This window comes from Nipponia nippon, unplaced genomic scaffold (genome assembly GCF_047370975.1).
Source record: "Nipponia nippon isolate SJK-2023a ecotype South Korea unplaced genomic scaffold, ASM4737097v1 scaffold_1, whole genome shotgun sequence".
NCBI lineage: Eukaryota > Metazoa > Chordata > Aves > Pelecaniformes > Threskiornithidae > Nipponia > Nipponia nippon.
In genome coordinates this window covers 118,009,666-118,026,347 of record NW_028262290.1, presented here as the reverse complement: position 1 = coordinate 118,026,347, position 16,682 = coordinate 118,009,666, and the positions used below count along the sequence as shown (strand labels likewise).

General features: G+C 38.7%; 1 protein-coding gene across 7 annotated transcripts in view; it reads left to right on the top strand.

The window, feature by feature from the left end:
- The window catches only part of TRAK1 (trafficking kinesin protein 1), a 138,084-nt gene that overhangs the window by 15,309 nt on the left and 106,093 nt on the right, over positions 1 to 16,682 (top strand). For 5 of the 7 annotated variants that reach the window (XM_087768966.1, XM_087768957.1, XM_087769041.1 and 2 more), the window contains exon 1: positions 9,383 to 9,522. The exons of the other annotated variants lie outside the window; for them this stretch is intronic. In XM_087768966.1, coding sequence (XP_087625092.1) covers positions 9,437 to 9,522 — 86 coding nt within the window. In that variant the 5' untranslated portion in view covers positions 9,383 to 9,436. Of the gene's footprint in view, positions 1 to 9,382; positions 9,523 to 16,682 lie in introns of those variants that run through there. 7 annotated transcript variants of the gene reach the window in all.

Here is a 16,682-nt window from a genome sequence, read left to right as displayed (position 1 = left end):
AAATGCAAATCGAGTTGAGAATGAATGAATGTGTCCAACCTTTGAGTGTTCCTGCGCTTTGCCTGGGTTGGGGACCAGAGTCAGGAGTGGTCACATGAGCCTGTGCTGAGATCATTAGACTGGGGACACCAGCTGTGCTATTATTAGGGGTTTTAAAGTCTGTGGCAGATGTTCTTAGGCTCTCTTCCAGCCCCCACATATGGTGCAGTGGAGTACATGGAAAAAGAAACGTCTGACAAATTGTTTTTCCATGCAACAAACAGATTTTTTGATTTTCATTTTTTCCCCATGCAACTGGGCAAGATATTTTGTGTTAACTTTCATATATCAAAAAACAGTTTGAAGTATTTGAAGCAGAAGAGTGAAAAAAAAGTGATCATATGAAAACAAATACAAGTGCTTTGTTTGGAAAGTAGGACTTGGGGGGCTAGCCAAGACTCAAGTCTCTAGGTGCACATTCTGCCATTCATGTATTTGTTTTCTATTTTCTTTGACACTGCTATTTAGACAGGGCCCACGTTATATTACTTTTTGTGTATGTATATAATGTAAAGCTGTTCCTGCAAATGTTTTGAATGGATGTGATGAGACATAAGATGAGATGTAATACACACAGAGCAAAGAGATATTAATAACGTGGTGATTAAAATCTGTGAACAGAACTATTGCTTGTTATATTATGGTGATATAGCATATAGCACAGAGAAAAGCATGTTTTTTTCTTTCTTTTTGTCATAGTAGGAAAAGGGTATGTATGTCTTGTTTTGAATGCATAATTTGTGTCCTCTCTGGAAGTCAGTTAACCACTTGAAATATCCTCGAAATATAAATCACAAGCTGCTTAGAATTCTATGGACTTCTGATATGCCCTGTGTTGTACAAAATGCAAAAGGGAGGCATCTCCAGGAAGATGCAAGATTGACTAAATGGCAAACCAAAGGTACATGAGGAGCTGAAGAATGTGAACTATTTATAATAGGTAACAAGTATGTCTCTGTATTTCTTGTGTTGTGGGTTTTTTAACCATGTAAGCATGTTGTTGCTAAGCAGAACAACGAATGTTTAAACAATTCCCTGTGCCTCATCTTTTCCTTTCTGTCATTACAGTGTGTGGTGGTTTTTCGAGCTAAACCAGCTGAGATGCTGCATGGGCTTCCTAAGTCTAATCAGACAGCTCTCTCATACAGAGCTTTTTAGTATGATTAAAGAGAACAGTACCCAAAATAAATAATCTAACACGCAGTTCCTGTTGGGGCTCTCATACTTTTTCCCATGCATTTTCTCTGTGCGTGTTCCTTTCTGGATGTTACAGGTACAGACCATACAATTGATCAGAAAATCTGAATACTCACTCTCTATCATTGTTTTATCTGACACCAAAAAAACAATGTTGATGTGTTGATGACCTAAAGGTTTTTTTTTTTCTTTTTGAGTCTGTGAACTGAGATTTTAGTCAAGTGCTAGGACCCACTTCTGGGTGCATATTTCTGGCAAAGATACATCTCTAGATCTAGTCTGAATGTGATTCCCTCTTTTGATCTCTCCATCCTCAAACTGTTAACCTTTTTACTTTCTAGTAATGGTGCTGTTTAAACTCTTGGAGACCCAGATAGTTCTTCAGGCTGTTCCCACAATACAGTGTAAAAGAACTAAATGTCTCCACTTATTGCAGTGCGGAGAGCCATGGGATATGACCGCAGAAGTCTTTGGTGGTTCATGTGGATGAGTGCTGTTTTACAGCTTATACCCAGTCATTTGAGAGTACCGCTGTATGATTGTACCCAAAGTAAGCTGGTCTGTGCACTGAAACCCAGGTGTCGATTACTCATACTGATAGCAGTGAGGAGTCAATTGCTATTTGAGTAAGATTGTGACAGTCCACGCAGTCCCATAGCTCCTATGAAAAGAACAGTGCCTCCTGTGTTACTGAGATTACAGTGCAGGACCCAGAGAAAACGTAAGAGGATTAGTCAGGGCATGTTGCATTAAGCCTGACTGCTTAATCAGAAGGATTTTTTTCCTGAAGATTATTTTGTTGGCAAAACTGAGAAAATCAGGCTCTTGATGAGCTCAAGGGCCTTGCTCTGAAGGCTTGGAGCAAGCAAAATCCTAATGTGCTGACATGACTGGTTAGAATGTTTTTCCCAGGTAAGCGATGAACTGTCGTGTCTGCATGATGGGGAGAGACAGTGGTAAATGTGCTTGTGATATTATACTTTCCTTGATAGGTGGCAGTCCTTGTTTGACTAGAATCCAGTAATTTTATATAGCTTCTTACAGTATCAACAACTTTCTGACTGGAAAATAATTGCTTGGATTAAAGTGGTTGAGTCTTGCACTAAGAGTATTAAGCCCCAGTCAGCTCTCCCCCCCTTCCCCAGTTTTGAACTTTAGCAACCTGTCCAATTTTCTGTGCATGAGGTGGGAGGAGAGGGGAAGAGGATTTGTTATAAACAAGTTTCAGAAATGCGTTTCCCTTCCCAAGGATGTGCTAGAGGAAGCAGTTGGGCTTGTTAAATCTTAACTTCCAGGATTCTCTGCAACTCCAGTGGTGTCATCAGTGGTGCTGGTTCACATACCTCTTTTGGCAGAAAGCTCTTCCATGTGATGGGTTCAACTAAGCAGTTGCCAGTTATATTTTAATTTCTCTTCTAGAATGCTTTAGACATGCAGATTCTGATGTGGGTGTCTATCTTTGTGGGTAGATGGATCAACCCTTGACAGATGAAAATCTCATCCTCTCACTGAACATATGTTCTAAATTTCTTCTGTGAGAATGTACAGGAGCCTACTGGCCAATTTCACTCCCTCTTCAGCCTTAATCAATATATTGTAAAGAGTGTGGGAACTGCCATGTTCTGCCATGTTAGGGGCATGTGTGTATTTGTTCTATGAAGGTTCATTTTGCTAATTGACAGGTTGATAGATCAATGTACACTCCTGCTCCTTGGGTGTATTAAAGATGGGCTGTGGTTTTTCTGGTTGGTTTTTTTTTTTTTTTTTAAATATCCCCCTCTCTCCCAAGCTTGACACTTCTTTTTGTTGATATCTTACAGTACTGAGCATGTTATTGCTTCAAGTCATCAATAAAAAGAGAAACTTACTTGCGTTCTAAATGAGTGAAGCTCTGAAGAAGCAGATCTCCCACTCTGTCTCCTTCCTCCTAGTTTAAAATTAGATCTGCTGGCCCAACAGGAAGGGGCTTACATTTCTTGCTCATTTTCCAACTGTCAGGCAGAGCATGTAGTCATGCTGAACAAAGCAGCAACATTCCTGGGTCCTTTTAATGATGTATTCAGAACTCCACTGCCTCCTGATTTAATGAGTACAGTGAATGTATTCAGAACTAACAAGAGCATGCTCATTAAACAGCAGTAAGTTAACTGTCCTATTCTCTTCTAGCAATCCAATTCATAATTAAATGGTGCCGTATCTGAATACAACACTGGGCTGTCGAATGGAGAGGTTAGATGTTCTGTGGGTATGTGTGGTTAGATAGGATTGTTGGAGTATAAGTAATTTAGCTTGGCTTGCCTCACTGATAGGGCTACTTTTCTTGGTGATGGCCTTGTGTTTACTAGTCCCAACCAACCAAAAAGTTTAAACTTAAGCAGTTAGCCAAAACTTTAATTTAAATTTTCTTCTAGTTTGTAGCTTTCAGTTTTATATTCTACTGTATCGTACTGTTACTGTTGTGTAAATGCAAAGTAGCACAGCTGTACTAACTGGAATCACTAGAGTGTAACTGAGGGCAGAATTGGACCCTTGGTTGACTTGACTGCTACATAAACTCAGCCTCACAGTCCTGAGGGTTAGGTGGTGACATTTGAAGAATAAATAGATCAGTTTAGTGTTTTGGATTCGCAGATGCAAGCTGAACAAGGGGCTATGCTGCTCAGAGCCATACAGGAGCTTGTTGGAATTGTCTTCAGTGATGTTAAAATACATGCAGCAACTGAGCGCTCATGTAAGTTATCTGCCCTCAAAAGCACACTGATCTTCATTTTTCATGGAATTATGGGTGACAGCATAAATATTGAATAGATATCTTTGCTTTTAATCTGTTGTCTGTTCTGAAATGTTTTGGTTTTAATAGTTACAAGCAGTATTTAATAACAGATTTGGAGGCAGAGGGAATGTGGGCCTGAGGGAGGAATAGCACGCGTACTCTGTTTTTCTACTGGCAACCTCCTGACACTGTATTGGGGGCTTTTAGCATAATCAGGATGACACTAAGCCAATTCTTATTTAAAACAAGCTGACAATCTATTCAGTTTGTGCTGTCTGTCTGTCTTTAAACTGGTTTCAGAAAAAAGCCATACAGTCCTTAGTACCTGTTTGCCATCTGGAGCAGCAGGCTCCCGTGTGGATAGGGGCAGATGCACCCAGTGCCTGATGCAGCCTTCTGCAGCTGCTGCCTGTTACCCCAGGCTGGCTGTGCCTGGCTCTGATCGCCGTTCCTCGGCCGGTCCCTGCAGGTCCCTGGCATGGGCGCCTGTGTAAGTCTATCAAATGTATGCCGAGTTCTCTAATAAATAATCATTAAAGTTTTCTTCTTTCCTCTTTTCCTTAAGAGCCATTTTCATTCAGATACACTGAGTAAGCATTGTTGCTTGTCTTCTGCATCTGTCCTTTTGCATTAATACTGAATGGTAAGGTTCCTTTTAAATGCTTTGCTCATGCTGGTGTATATTGTAAAACCTAAGCATGAATTGTTTGATGTAATTCAAAGGAAGAAAACTTGCACGCTCCAGATTAAGGAAGAACTTCTTTCCATCTTTAAATATGAGGAATGAGCTACAGTGGTTGATTCAAACTGGACACCGCTTGTTTACTTGGGGTGTCATGTGGAGACACACTTGCAGCTACTAGTGCCTTGTGTAGTGTAGGGACGTGTGTAGTGACTGCACTGTGTGTAGAGAAAGAGGACAGAGGTGGGGAGGAGACCTCAGGGTTTCTTTGGTTTTGTTTTTGGTTTGGGTTGGTTTTTTTTTTTTTTTAAATCCTCAGTAAAACTTTCCCTGCTGGTGTCTGGAACAGGTGAATTCAGCTGTGTGACCTTTTTGTGTAACTTGTTGATGGAGATGTGATGGGTACTGCCATAGGGATACAGAGGCACGGAGTGATGTTTTGTAATCCGTTACTTTCTACTTCTGGCCTCAGGGCTTTTTCTGTCTATATTATGCAGATTGGTAAAAGGCTGGGGTTTTTTTCTTCAGTGTGTGTGTTTGGAGGGGTGGCTGTTTTGTTTTTTGTATCGTAGGATTGCCAAGGCAGAAGAGGACTATTTGGGGAACGGCCTGCTTTTATTTTATTCTTATTTCTGAAGTTGAATTGCTTTTAACTTTTTTTTTAATACTAGACCACAAATGTGCATTAGGTGAGGAGGAAAGTGGAAACAATTCCTGTGTTACAATGCTTAATCCTATTTTTGCAAGATCTTAAATCTTTCTAAATTAATTGTAAACTTTGTCTGTATTGTGGCTTATATAGCTTTCCTATAGTAGCCACATAACTTATTTTCTACTTTGAATATTAAGACAGTCCACTACTCTGCCCATTTGTTCAGAGAATAATCTGCTGTTTACCGACTGTGCCTGGGTATCTGAAAAGCTGAGACACATTCCAAATGTTCTAGTTCTGAATAATAATTTATCCTGCCTACATACAATGTTTTCAGAGAAGCTGCAGGGGAAGGATTTGGGATTGAACGCATATTTGCTTGTGTGGGTGTGAAAGGGCGGTGCAGGGGATATTCTTCACTGGAAAAATGATCCACAGTTTTCTCTGTAAGCTTTCTTGGCCCATCACTTCAGTTTGGGTCTTTACACCCACTGTGCCTAACAGCAGTTACTACAAACTTTCGTTACCTTGCATTAGTAAAACAACACTAGTTAATAGCATAGAGAAGCTACTCCTTTTTTCCAATCTCTCTTTAGATTATTTTTAAAAAGACAATGACCTTTTCCTTCCTCACCACCAAGCTAAGATGGAAATGGAAGTTATATTACAAACTAATCAAGTAAAATAGTTTAGAAACGAGTTGAAATACGTTGCAGGTAAAGGAAATCAAGAAATTTTGTGCTTTGCATGTAGGCTTATGATGAGGGTTAGGTTTTTTGTTTGGTTGGTTGGGGTTTTTTTCCTATAGCAGATGGACTAACAAAGAATAGATGTGCCAGACTGGAGACTTGAGTTACTTCAAATACCTCTGTGGTACCACCATGAGGCAGACAATCTTGAGGATATGCAGTGTGAGTAGGTGGATGATGTAGGTCATGCATACTGGATCGTTCCTACCGTGGTGGCATAATGTTTTATGGGTAGGCAGGAGACATCTAGTTAATGCCTTGAGACTTTGGAGGTCTTATAGTATCAGCAAGGTGACTCTTCTTCATAAAAATCTTTGTGTAAATAGCACCAAATAACTGTTTGCTTGTTGTTTATAAAAATCCTATGTTTCTGTTTTGCAAAATCTGGGGTAACACTCAGGTGTCCAGATCTGTCATTTGCTGTTCTCCCTTTCATTGTTATCTTTTTGTCTTCCTGTCATTCAGGAGCAGAGCTGATTGCATTTCTGTGATAATTTAATCTCACTGCATGTACTGCAAGTATCTTGAGTAAAATGTGTTTTGGGATTTATACATGCCTTTTGGTTTTGTAAATTAAAAAAAAGGGGGGGGAGGTTATCATTTTTACCCAGGTACTGCTCAACAGAGTGTCTTGGCAGAAACTACTTTTCCCCTGTGAAAGTCAGATGGATAGCTGATGATTCCTTTATTTAACAACAAATCAATTAGTTAAATTGGAATGGAGTAGAATGCCGTGAAGGTCTGAGGTATGTTGATCTGGCAACTCACATCCACAGTTGCATACAAAGTAATGACTTGTGTTTCAGAATAAACTTTGCCAAATAATAAACCCAAGCAAATCTATATGAGGTTTAGTAGCCAGTCAGCTGTAGAGTTAAATCCTAATTTATCTCACTGAATATTTAACAGTGACACAGTCTGGCAAAGGGTAAGTAATCTTACTGTCAGTTTCATTCTTGATTACCATGTCAGCAAATCTTCTTGCTGCTGAAGATGCATGGGCAAGACAGATGGAAGATGGCAATTACATGGACTCATTGGGAAATCTAGAAGGAAAACGTTGGTTGAAAAATTCTTCATTCTCAGAAAAAGTAAATTTTGTAACTGAAAAATGAATGAAAACAAAAAAATGGGTTTTCACAAGATACTTTATCTGCTGTGATTTCAGGGAAGCATCTATGGAAATCTCAACTTGTACACAAAGGGTATGAACATGAAATCTTTTTTAGTTCTGCATGTTGGTGAAAAGAAACATTTTTTTTTCTCTGAAATTTCAGCCTTTAAAAGAGTGTTTTATTCTATTCCCTGACCACTGAAGTGCTGTATTTGCATATTGCTGCGAATGTTAGTTTTGGATTGTCTTGAATAGATACTGATTGCTGAAGGCCTACTGCTGTATTTCTTTCCTTCTCTTTTTTTCTTTGTTTCACTCTTGGGGAAAAAGGGGAAACTTTTTTTCTTTTAAATTATTTTTCTGTATCTCTGCCTTTTAAAGTTCCATGGTACTGGAAAAAAATTATCTCCCTAACAGTGGAACTAAGTGGTATAAATAACTTGGGGATGGGAAGATGTCTTCTTTGAAATAGGAGAGGTACAGTTTTTTTCTCAGTGAAAAGTTCGATGTGAAATATTTTCATTTGTTATTACTTTAAATCTTGTTACTTCACTATCAGGCTCAAATTTAATTTCTCCTATTGCAGGTCTTTGTGTTAAAGCTTAAGGTGAAGTATAGAAGTGCACATGGGAATAGAATTACATTTGCAAATGTAAATCACCTCATCAAATCCACCGTCCACCATATGGTGAATTTCAATCTTCTGTAATCACAGCCTGATACTCCTAACAGTTCTTGCACTTTAATATGTTAAAACTGCATGAGTCAGGACTGTTGTGAAGCAGGAAAACAGTGGTGTGAAAAGGCACTGGGAGTATCCGCAGCTCCACTGATAAAGTAAATGGCGGTTTGTGTCTTAAAGGCTGGACATTATCCAAACATACAGTTATGCTCAGTCTTGAACTGAAGAATAATGGGATGATTGAATGCAAATCAATCTGAAAACGCACATGAGTGTAAAGGGTTCATATAGTAAGAAGCCAGTCCAAAATGAGGAATCTTCTTTTGATCAGATTGGGTTGTCAGCATCCAAAAGCTTGATGTAATAGGAAGCACTGTAAATAACCATTGATGTAGATGTGAGCCTTTTGAATAATTACAATTGAACTTTTAAAAAATCTATATAGTTAGAGTGGGAAGGTAACTTCTAATAAGCAAGATCAGATGAGAAATGTTTAAAATTGCTTTATCCTTTATTTTGTCTGCAGGACCATCTGTTTCTGGAGAGGTTTTGCAGGGAGGGAGTTGCATTTCATATCTACAAAGATTCAAAAGTTTGTCATTGGTGCAAACTTACCCTTGAAGACAATGTTTACACATCCTTTGTTTTAACACTGATAGTTGAATCAGTCCACAAAGAGAATTGCTATTGGGAGAAGAGGTGGCTGCAACTGCAAACTTGTCCTGAATGTAGGGGACAGGAGGCTGCCTGAGAAGAACTGTTGTGATCTGTCTTGCAGGAGAAATTGAGAAAGGAAATTGCTCAATAGTTTTCTTGAGGAATGATCAATTATTTCCAAATTCTTAAAACTCAAAAGTTTGCTGAGGTGACAGCTCGTGCACTATTTAAAAATGCCATTTTGAGGAGGGCAGAGTTCGTGACTGGCTTTCCTTTGGAGGATAATTTCTGCAAAATGGGGTTTAATTTCTGGGAGTACTTGTGTGATTGCCAGATGAGCTCATAGCTCCATTCTCTCATCAGTGTGTCAAGACTTGCAGTAGAAAGCCTTGGTCTTTTGATAATACATGCTTCTTTTAAAGAACTGCTTTATTTTGTTCTATAGATAAATCTTACTACTTTTGTGAAGACTTTGGAAATATTTTGTAGTGTTTTCGTGATGGTATACGCTTCCCTGTTTATGTTTTCTTTGTGATGTTGAAGAGGAAAAGATTTGCTAAGGTCTGTTCTGTCCTGAGGATGTTTGCATACAGTTGTGTATACTGCTCTGTGCTGAAACTAAAAATTTTGGACATGGTTAAGAATGTAGATATTGTAAAAAGCACTCAAAAGACCACAGTTTTAGTGCAGCAGACTGAAGAGAGCAGTAGTCTAACCCTTTCTCTTTGACTCAGTTTGGTAGTTTGTGTAACTGCTCTGCCAAGAGAGGGCGAGGAAACTTGTGCATGAGCCAAAGTTACAATTGCATTCAAATGACCTTACAGCATCAAGAACGGTTCATGTGGGGGAAACGCAAATAGAAGCGACACTTAAAGTGAGCCTGCTAGCCAAATGGTGAAATTCTGGAGGGGGAAAGGAGGTTTGAGAAAGGAAGAATGCTATGCAGATGATCAAGAGCAAAAAGAGTTGAAAACCAGGTACAGCAGTGGCTGCTACGGAGCTGTAATCCCCTGATACTGTTTGTCTCTGTTAGAGCTTAGCTTTGAATGTAGTATGTATGTAGTGTGTGTGCAGAGGCATTGCTGGCCATGTTTTAAATTAATGCAGACAAAGGAAGGGAACATGGCAAATGCTGCTTTAGTACTTTTCGGATTCCCTTACTCTGCAGTTTAGTTGAATGCTGTTTTTCAACTATTGCGCTGCATAACGCTGCCTGGCCTCTTTCTCAAATAATGCTGAGTTGAGCTGCTGTTGTGTTGTCAGATGCAGATTTTGTTCTGGTGGGGCAGGGGGAAAGACTTACGCTTTGATGTGCAAAAGCAGGGCATGAGAGTGTGCTGTGCTTGAATGGGTCAAGGATCCTTGTTTACTGTGGCTGGTTTCTCCCTCACTACCTCAAGGTCTAAAGTTAGTCCTAGTAAACTGCCATGCTATTTAAAATGCTGCCACCATAAGTTTGGTTGTGTTTTGGTTTTGTTTTGTTTATTGAGAATGAAACAGAAGAATCTGAGGTAGCTGATATTTTTGAAGTTACAGATGAAACTGCTTTGGCTATCTTAAGTTGTGATATTACTATTGAACAAGTGTCGTGGAGGGAGCAGGCAAATCGGTGCAAGCTGAGTTACTTGCACAGTTTGGCAGGCTTTCGACTGCAACGAAATTGCAGTTATTTGGGATACGCATATTGTCCTATATTCATAGGACAATTCACTTGTCACTGATTCCTATTGGCGATCCTGGAGCATCAGAGGCAGGAAATGTGTTAATATTTATATGCTATGTGTATTAATCTTCATATATGCTGATAGATACTTTGGTAACTTTAAACCTATTTACTGAAGTATGTTATTAGTGATGCCTGTCTAACTGGTATCCTGGACTTCATTCTGTTGTTGAAATGGAAATTCCTACGATATAAGGAGCTTAGACATGAGTGTTGCCTTTGAAACACAAGATAACTTGTGCTGGCAGTGTCATTTTATTAAGCTCATTTTCTGCATATGGTTTGAGTTTGCTTTTCTTATCTGTATTTAAATTTGAAACCAGAAATTTAAAACAGAAAAAAAGCAAAAAGGTTAAAAATTAATGCATGAATTTTGGATGGTATGTACTATTTTCTTCACAGAAATTTTTTTAAGAATTAATTTTTTAAATCTCGATGGCTCTGAAACATTAGATTGCTGTTGGAAAGTTACGTGTTTGTGTTCTGGTCACTGGAAGGTGGGAAAGCTATTGAGATTCCCCCTCCCCCAACTTTGTTACTGTGAATTTGTCTGATTACCAGTTAATTTTAATGTAATAATCTTCACTGCTATAATCAAATGAGGAGCAACTCTTTAATTTACTGATTCTTTTTACTACTTCACAACTTGGCTGTGTCTAAACTCTGTTAAAAGAACGAGTGCATTTAGTGAATTTGTAAAAAATTTGCAACTGCTTCTAATCAAGTTAAAACAAGAAATCGAGTTTAACTTCATTTTTCACGTGCTCTTTGTTACAAAACCCATTTCATCTTGGAGCCAAAATAGTTTAAAGGGCCTTTCCATGGTTGGGAGCTTTTCAGCTTTGGAACAATGCCCATAATAGCTGTTCCTTGGTCTGTGATTGACTGACTTGAAGGAAGCTGACATTTCTTAATGAACAGCTTTACATTTTAAAACTTTATAAAAATTCTTTGGACTGGCACTACCTGCAATACCTAAAATCCTTAACACACTCAAAACCAGCTATGGCACTGAGATTTTTAGACTATTGTAGGAAAGCAAAGGGAAGGAAATGAGACATTTTTGTAGAGTTGTTAGCATCTGTAACATGACTGCAAATTATGGGAGCATAATTGTAGCTGGACAGAGATGGAGTTCATATCAGGCAGAAAGAATACCCTTCTTGTTAGCTCTTTTTACTCTCTTCCTTCTCTGTCCCCACTAGCTCAGGTAGGATTACATTGCAACTGAAGGGCACTTAAATTCTAGTAAGAGCCCTTCTCCATAGGGATTAGACTAAAAAATCTAAAGTGTTCTTGAGTGAAACACATGTGGTGGATTTTTCTTGTTCACTTTCGTATGGCTCACTTTTTCCTCTTGTAAATTCCTGTTTCACCCCCGATAAAGAACATAAAGGTACTGTGAATACAAAGAGTTTGTATTCTCCCTGTTCACTTAGCTTACCCACACTTCTTGTTTCTTTCTGTTAAGTCTGCTTCCAGCGAGGCACTTATATTCATTGCAGAGTGGCTCAAAATTTGTCCCCACTTTTTTTTATTTATCTCTAAAATATGGAGGAACACCTACCTTGCACGTTTCTTGAGCAATTTTCAGTTCTTGTGGAGAAAGTCTTTTGAAGGAACATGTTAAAATCAGAAATATTTTTCAACAGACTTATTTCTTCTCAAACCCCACCCCCACCCACCCTTTGCGTATCCCAGGTATTGCTGTTTAATGTATGTACTGCTATGGTATGGGCTGCAATGGAAATCAGTTTTGTTTCTTTCTGGTGAACTGTGTCCCAAAACCTGGCATTAACACAGATACTAAGAAGAAAAGTTGGAGGCAGAGGAAGCTTACGTGAAAGGTGCTGCTGTAGTCAGGAGGTCTTGTTCAGTGAGCAGTCTGGTTCTAAATGTGTGAAGGGAGCTTGGATAAAGGCAAAGGTCTGTACCAAAACTTGCAGTCTTTGCAGACTAGCAAGAAAACAAAATAGCTTAATCTTAATTAAGTCTTTAAACAGAACTGAAGGTATTGGGACTTATTTATAATACGTTTACTAGCCTTTCTAATTAGGATTTTAGTTGGAATTATTCTGAGACAACTTGTTTTGAATATGAAATTAAAGACTGAGGTGGATATGTGGCCTTTTAGAGCAGTACAGCTTGCCTTCAAATCATTACTGCTCATCATGGGACCATACAGGAATTACTGGGAAAACCTGAGGATTAGAAGTGATAGTGTGTTTCACCTTGTGGTTTCCCTGTTGTTAGGTTTTTAAATACTGAAACTATTTCCTCATCAACTGTGATAGTGACCCCTTTGATCTCACCTCATTCTGAAATCATTTTTCTCTAAAAGAGACGAAATGTGCTTCCTGATGTCATTTGACTTCACGCATACAAGGTTCCATCAGAGAGTTGGAACTGAAGTTGAAAAATGTAGCTGAGAAAGAAACTTTCAATACAGGAGATGCAGAAAGAATAGCTGCCTAGTTAGGCTGTAAAAACTCACGTGAACCTTAAGTCACTCAAGAGCTTAATTTATTGGAAGACTGGCCAGAGAGGCTTCATATAAATAGCTCAGATATCATGTGGAAACTCTAATTTAGACCTGTATTGATATAAGAGACCTTAAGCTTATTTTTATTTGTTCCTTCCCTCCTTTAACCCCACTCTTTATTCTCAGGAAATGCAGTGCATTGGCAACTGTTACTGCACAACTACACCTAACTGTACCAGGGCGAGTGAAGGAAAATCAGCCTTCCAATGCTGGCACTTGTTCTGGTCTAGCCAGTTTTCAGTAAACTTGTTTGGTACTGCTCCTGGTCACTTTGACTGGGAAGGTGAAGCAAGTAGTGGCTCTGGTCAGGATATCCTTCCGCTTGCTGAGAAGTGTTGGTGACTTTTGAACCTGGCTTGAAGTGATGAGAGAGACAATGGATGTAGGGGAAACGCTTGGAGAGCGTTTGCTTGAGAGGAAAAGGAGGTAAGTTAATTCACATGCATCACCCTCTCAGTGCCCACCTTCCAATGTAAAACAAACCAAAAGAAAACAAACTTGAGTTTAAGTGTTTATCTTGAAATGGCAGAGTCTTTAGATCAGACAAATCCTTCCGTCTTCTCTGCCTCTTAAAGAAAGATGCAAGTCCACTGGGATTTCTACTCTTTTTTCCTTGTTCTTTTTTTTTTTTTTAAGTTATGCCTAAGCACTAGTTTACTTGTATGTTTCCCAATACTGTAACTTCAAATTATAGCTATTACATCAACAGCACAGTAATTTTTAACTTAGTTCAGAAAACTTCTTATTTCTGGTGTGGTCATTAACATAACATCAGTAGGAAGGTCATAGTGTAACTGATGTGACTTGCCCTCTGATGAAAGTGTCATGGGAAAAACAAATGACGAATGGATTCCCTGTATGTTTACAGTAGCCATGGAAAGTTCTGCTTTGCTAAAATCTACATTAAGCTTAGGGAAAAAAACCCACCCACACTCTAAATCTTTACTTTAAAAAAACCTGATGCTTTCAAGTATCACTTCAATTCTGCACAGGATTATTTGGGGTAAAATCATACTGTTGGTCTGTTAGCAGCTGGGGATTTTAACTGTACAAGAAAAAATGCTTCTGAAGCATGTGTTCAAAGTCTGGAGTAGGTGTTGTTGATATCCCTCCCAGACTTCTTAAAATTAGAGCCCTTAATGCAACCACAGTTTATGACATGTAACTGTATTTATGGATCTATAACTTCATAACCGGAGATTCAGTTTGGGAGGTATCATTATGAAAGCTACTGTTGTCTTCCATGTGAAGAATTAAAATACCTCAACATCCTTACAAAAAACAGAGATGGAGTAAACAGGACACGTTCACGTTTAAAAACTTTTAAAGTTGCTGGTGAATGTTTCACTAGTTAAATTCTCTGTGAACAAAGCTAACTTCTATGAACCATATGGACTAAGGTTGGGAATAAGAGTCAGACCAAGGCTCTTTGTGGTGGATTGCAGAGTTTTTGCTGTAATGACACAAGAACTCTGTTGTTCCATCCATTTTGAGTAAGTCACAGTACTGTCCTCTGGTAGCAGGGAATGGTGGAAGTTGCAGAAGTTTCTCGTCTATACAGGGAGGACAGTCTTGTGTATGAAGTTTCAAAGTCTTGCTAACTTTTTCTGTGTCTTTTCTGAGAGATGGCAAGTTCCTATTTAGTTAAAAAATCTCAAATGCAGATGCTGTGATTCAAGATGATTTTTTTTTTTAAGATGTCTTGAAAATTTTGTACGGCACTCTAAGCATAGTTATACAGTGCAGAATGCCATTTTGTGCAACATCTGAAGATGACCTACTTCTTGTCATGTCTCTCTTACATTTGTATTTACCATAATTTAAAAGTAATTAGAATCTATTGGTTAGCATAAAACCAACTTTTTGAAGGGGGAAAGGGAAATATTTCTACTTTGTCTTTATTGAACAATATAGCATTGCTTTGCTACTGACAAGAAATGACCATCTCAAGGTTTTGAGTGAACATTTACATGAAGGACAACTTCAATCTCTATGATTCATTTGTATTAGAAGTAGGTTTTGTTGCAGCTACCTCCCAAAATGCAAACCAAATATTTTCATGTACAACTTTTTTGAACTTAAGACCAATCCTTTATTCCATTAAATTCTTGCTGTTAAACTAGAGCACTCAGTTCTAGAGATAGAAAGGAACAAGCAACTGGGTATTTTTAGTGTTAGAACACTCTTTCATTTCATGAAGTGCTATGAAAATTATTCTCCCTTCTCAAGGTGTGATGGAAACATGCCTTGCATACCTTTTTGAGACTCTAACTGGCCTTTAATTCTCTAGCTCTGAACTTTAGGTACTGGAGGATCTCACATGCATTTTTCCTGTGGTGATCATAGCATGCAATGAAGCAACAGAACCCACAACACGGGTATCCATACAAAAGTGACCTGGGCAAGTCTTTTATTCCCTCTGCCTGTTTTATTACTGTTTTATAGTGAGAAAAATAACTTTGAGAGCGTTGTACTTGCCTACAAAACGTCTTGTGTGTTATTACATGTTGCTTATAAAGATCTCCAGAGAAACAATCATGGAAGACTGCTGAATTGTGAACTAATATATATTTAAGTGTATTTCAGATTATCAATGTGTGTCTAGCATATTCAGATTTTACAGTCAGTGTTGCTTATAACGCAAAAAAAGACATTTTCAGTACAATTTTTTGAGATTGCCTGTAAAGTATCTATCAGCTGGGGGAAAAAAATATACGTTCTGTCTGTGATAGGCATGGATGGGCATGCAGTAAAGGCTTCCCTGACTCGACAAACCATTCTTTAGTCTGCCTCTTCAGTCTCTCATGTCATCAGACTGAGCTGTGGGGCTGTTACTAAGTCTGCAGAAATGTTTTCCGCTGATAATGTACATGTCTCATAGTTGAGAAGCTATTTTTAGCAGTCTGGTTAGACTCTCAGAGTCACTGAGGGACAGAGTCCTGGTGGAGAGCTGTAAAAGGGAGCTGCCAGTGGTTTGGAATGGGAAGGGGGGAAAAAAGGTACCTTTCATTCCCAACTGTTTTGTCTGTTTGACTCTCTTGTTATCTCCTAGTAACTTGTGAAGAAAAGGCACATTTCTCAGCTTTGTTAGCTTGCGTTCGGCTAGGAATAATCTCTGTGTTATTGAGGGAAAATCGGTAGAATTGTACGGGGGGAACCTTCCTTTTTCACTGTGGTGGTGTTCAAAGGCTGCCTGGGTCTCAACAAACTGACACCTTTTAACTAGAGTGAATCTGAGAAGTGCCGCTCTTCACTGTGCGTTAGTGGAAAGGCTCTGACCTGAGACAGTTTGGATGAAGCGGGAGTTATATTAATTTGTACACGGCATTTGCTTAAATGCAAGACTTCTTCCTGCTTGCACAGTAACCAGGGAAGGGTGATGCAGACAACAATGCCACTGAAAAAGGAAATTGCTATAAATTGTGGAACCTTTAATTTGACCAGGATACTTAGCTACAGGCAGCTTTTTAATATTTAAAATGTGATATTTAAAAAAAAAAAACCAACCTCTGGTGAGCTTCAATTTGACCTATTTTATTCACAGAACGATTGTACAAAAAGACAGCTGAGGTAGAAAAATAGCACAAAGCACAAGAGGGGCCACCATTTTACATGATTATGTGCTACATTATGAACTCAGGGCAGGAAAGCTGCTTTTTTTTCCTGGTGGCGAAAGATCTAGTGAGACTCCTCTAAACACATTGCCATGCTTTCCCTCCTCCTCCCTTCCAACTTTTTTTATTTTTAATGTGTGTTTTGTTTTAGTGCTAAATTTAAAGGTCATCCCCAGCATTTCAGTCTCCATGTGCATGGCTGAGTGAATGCGCTTTTCTTCACTTTCATGTTAATCTTTGCAAATAAAATTTGCAGGT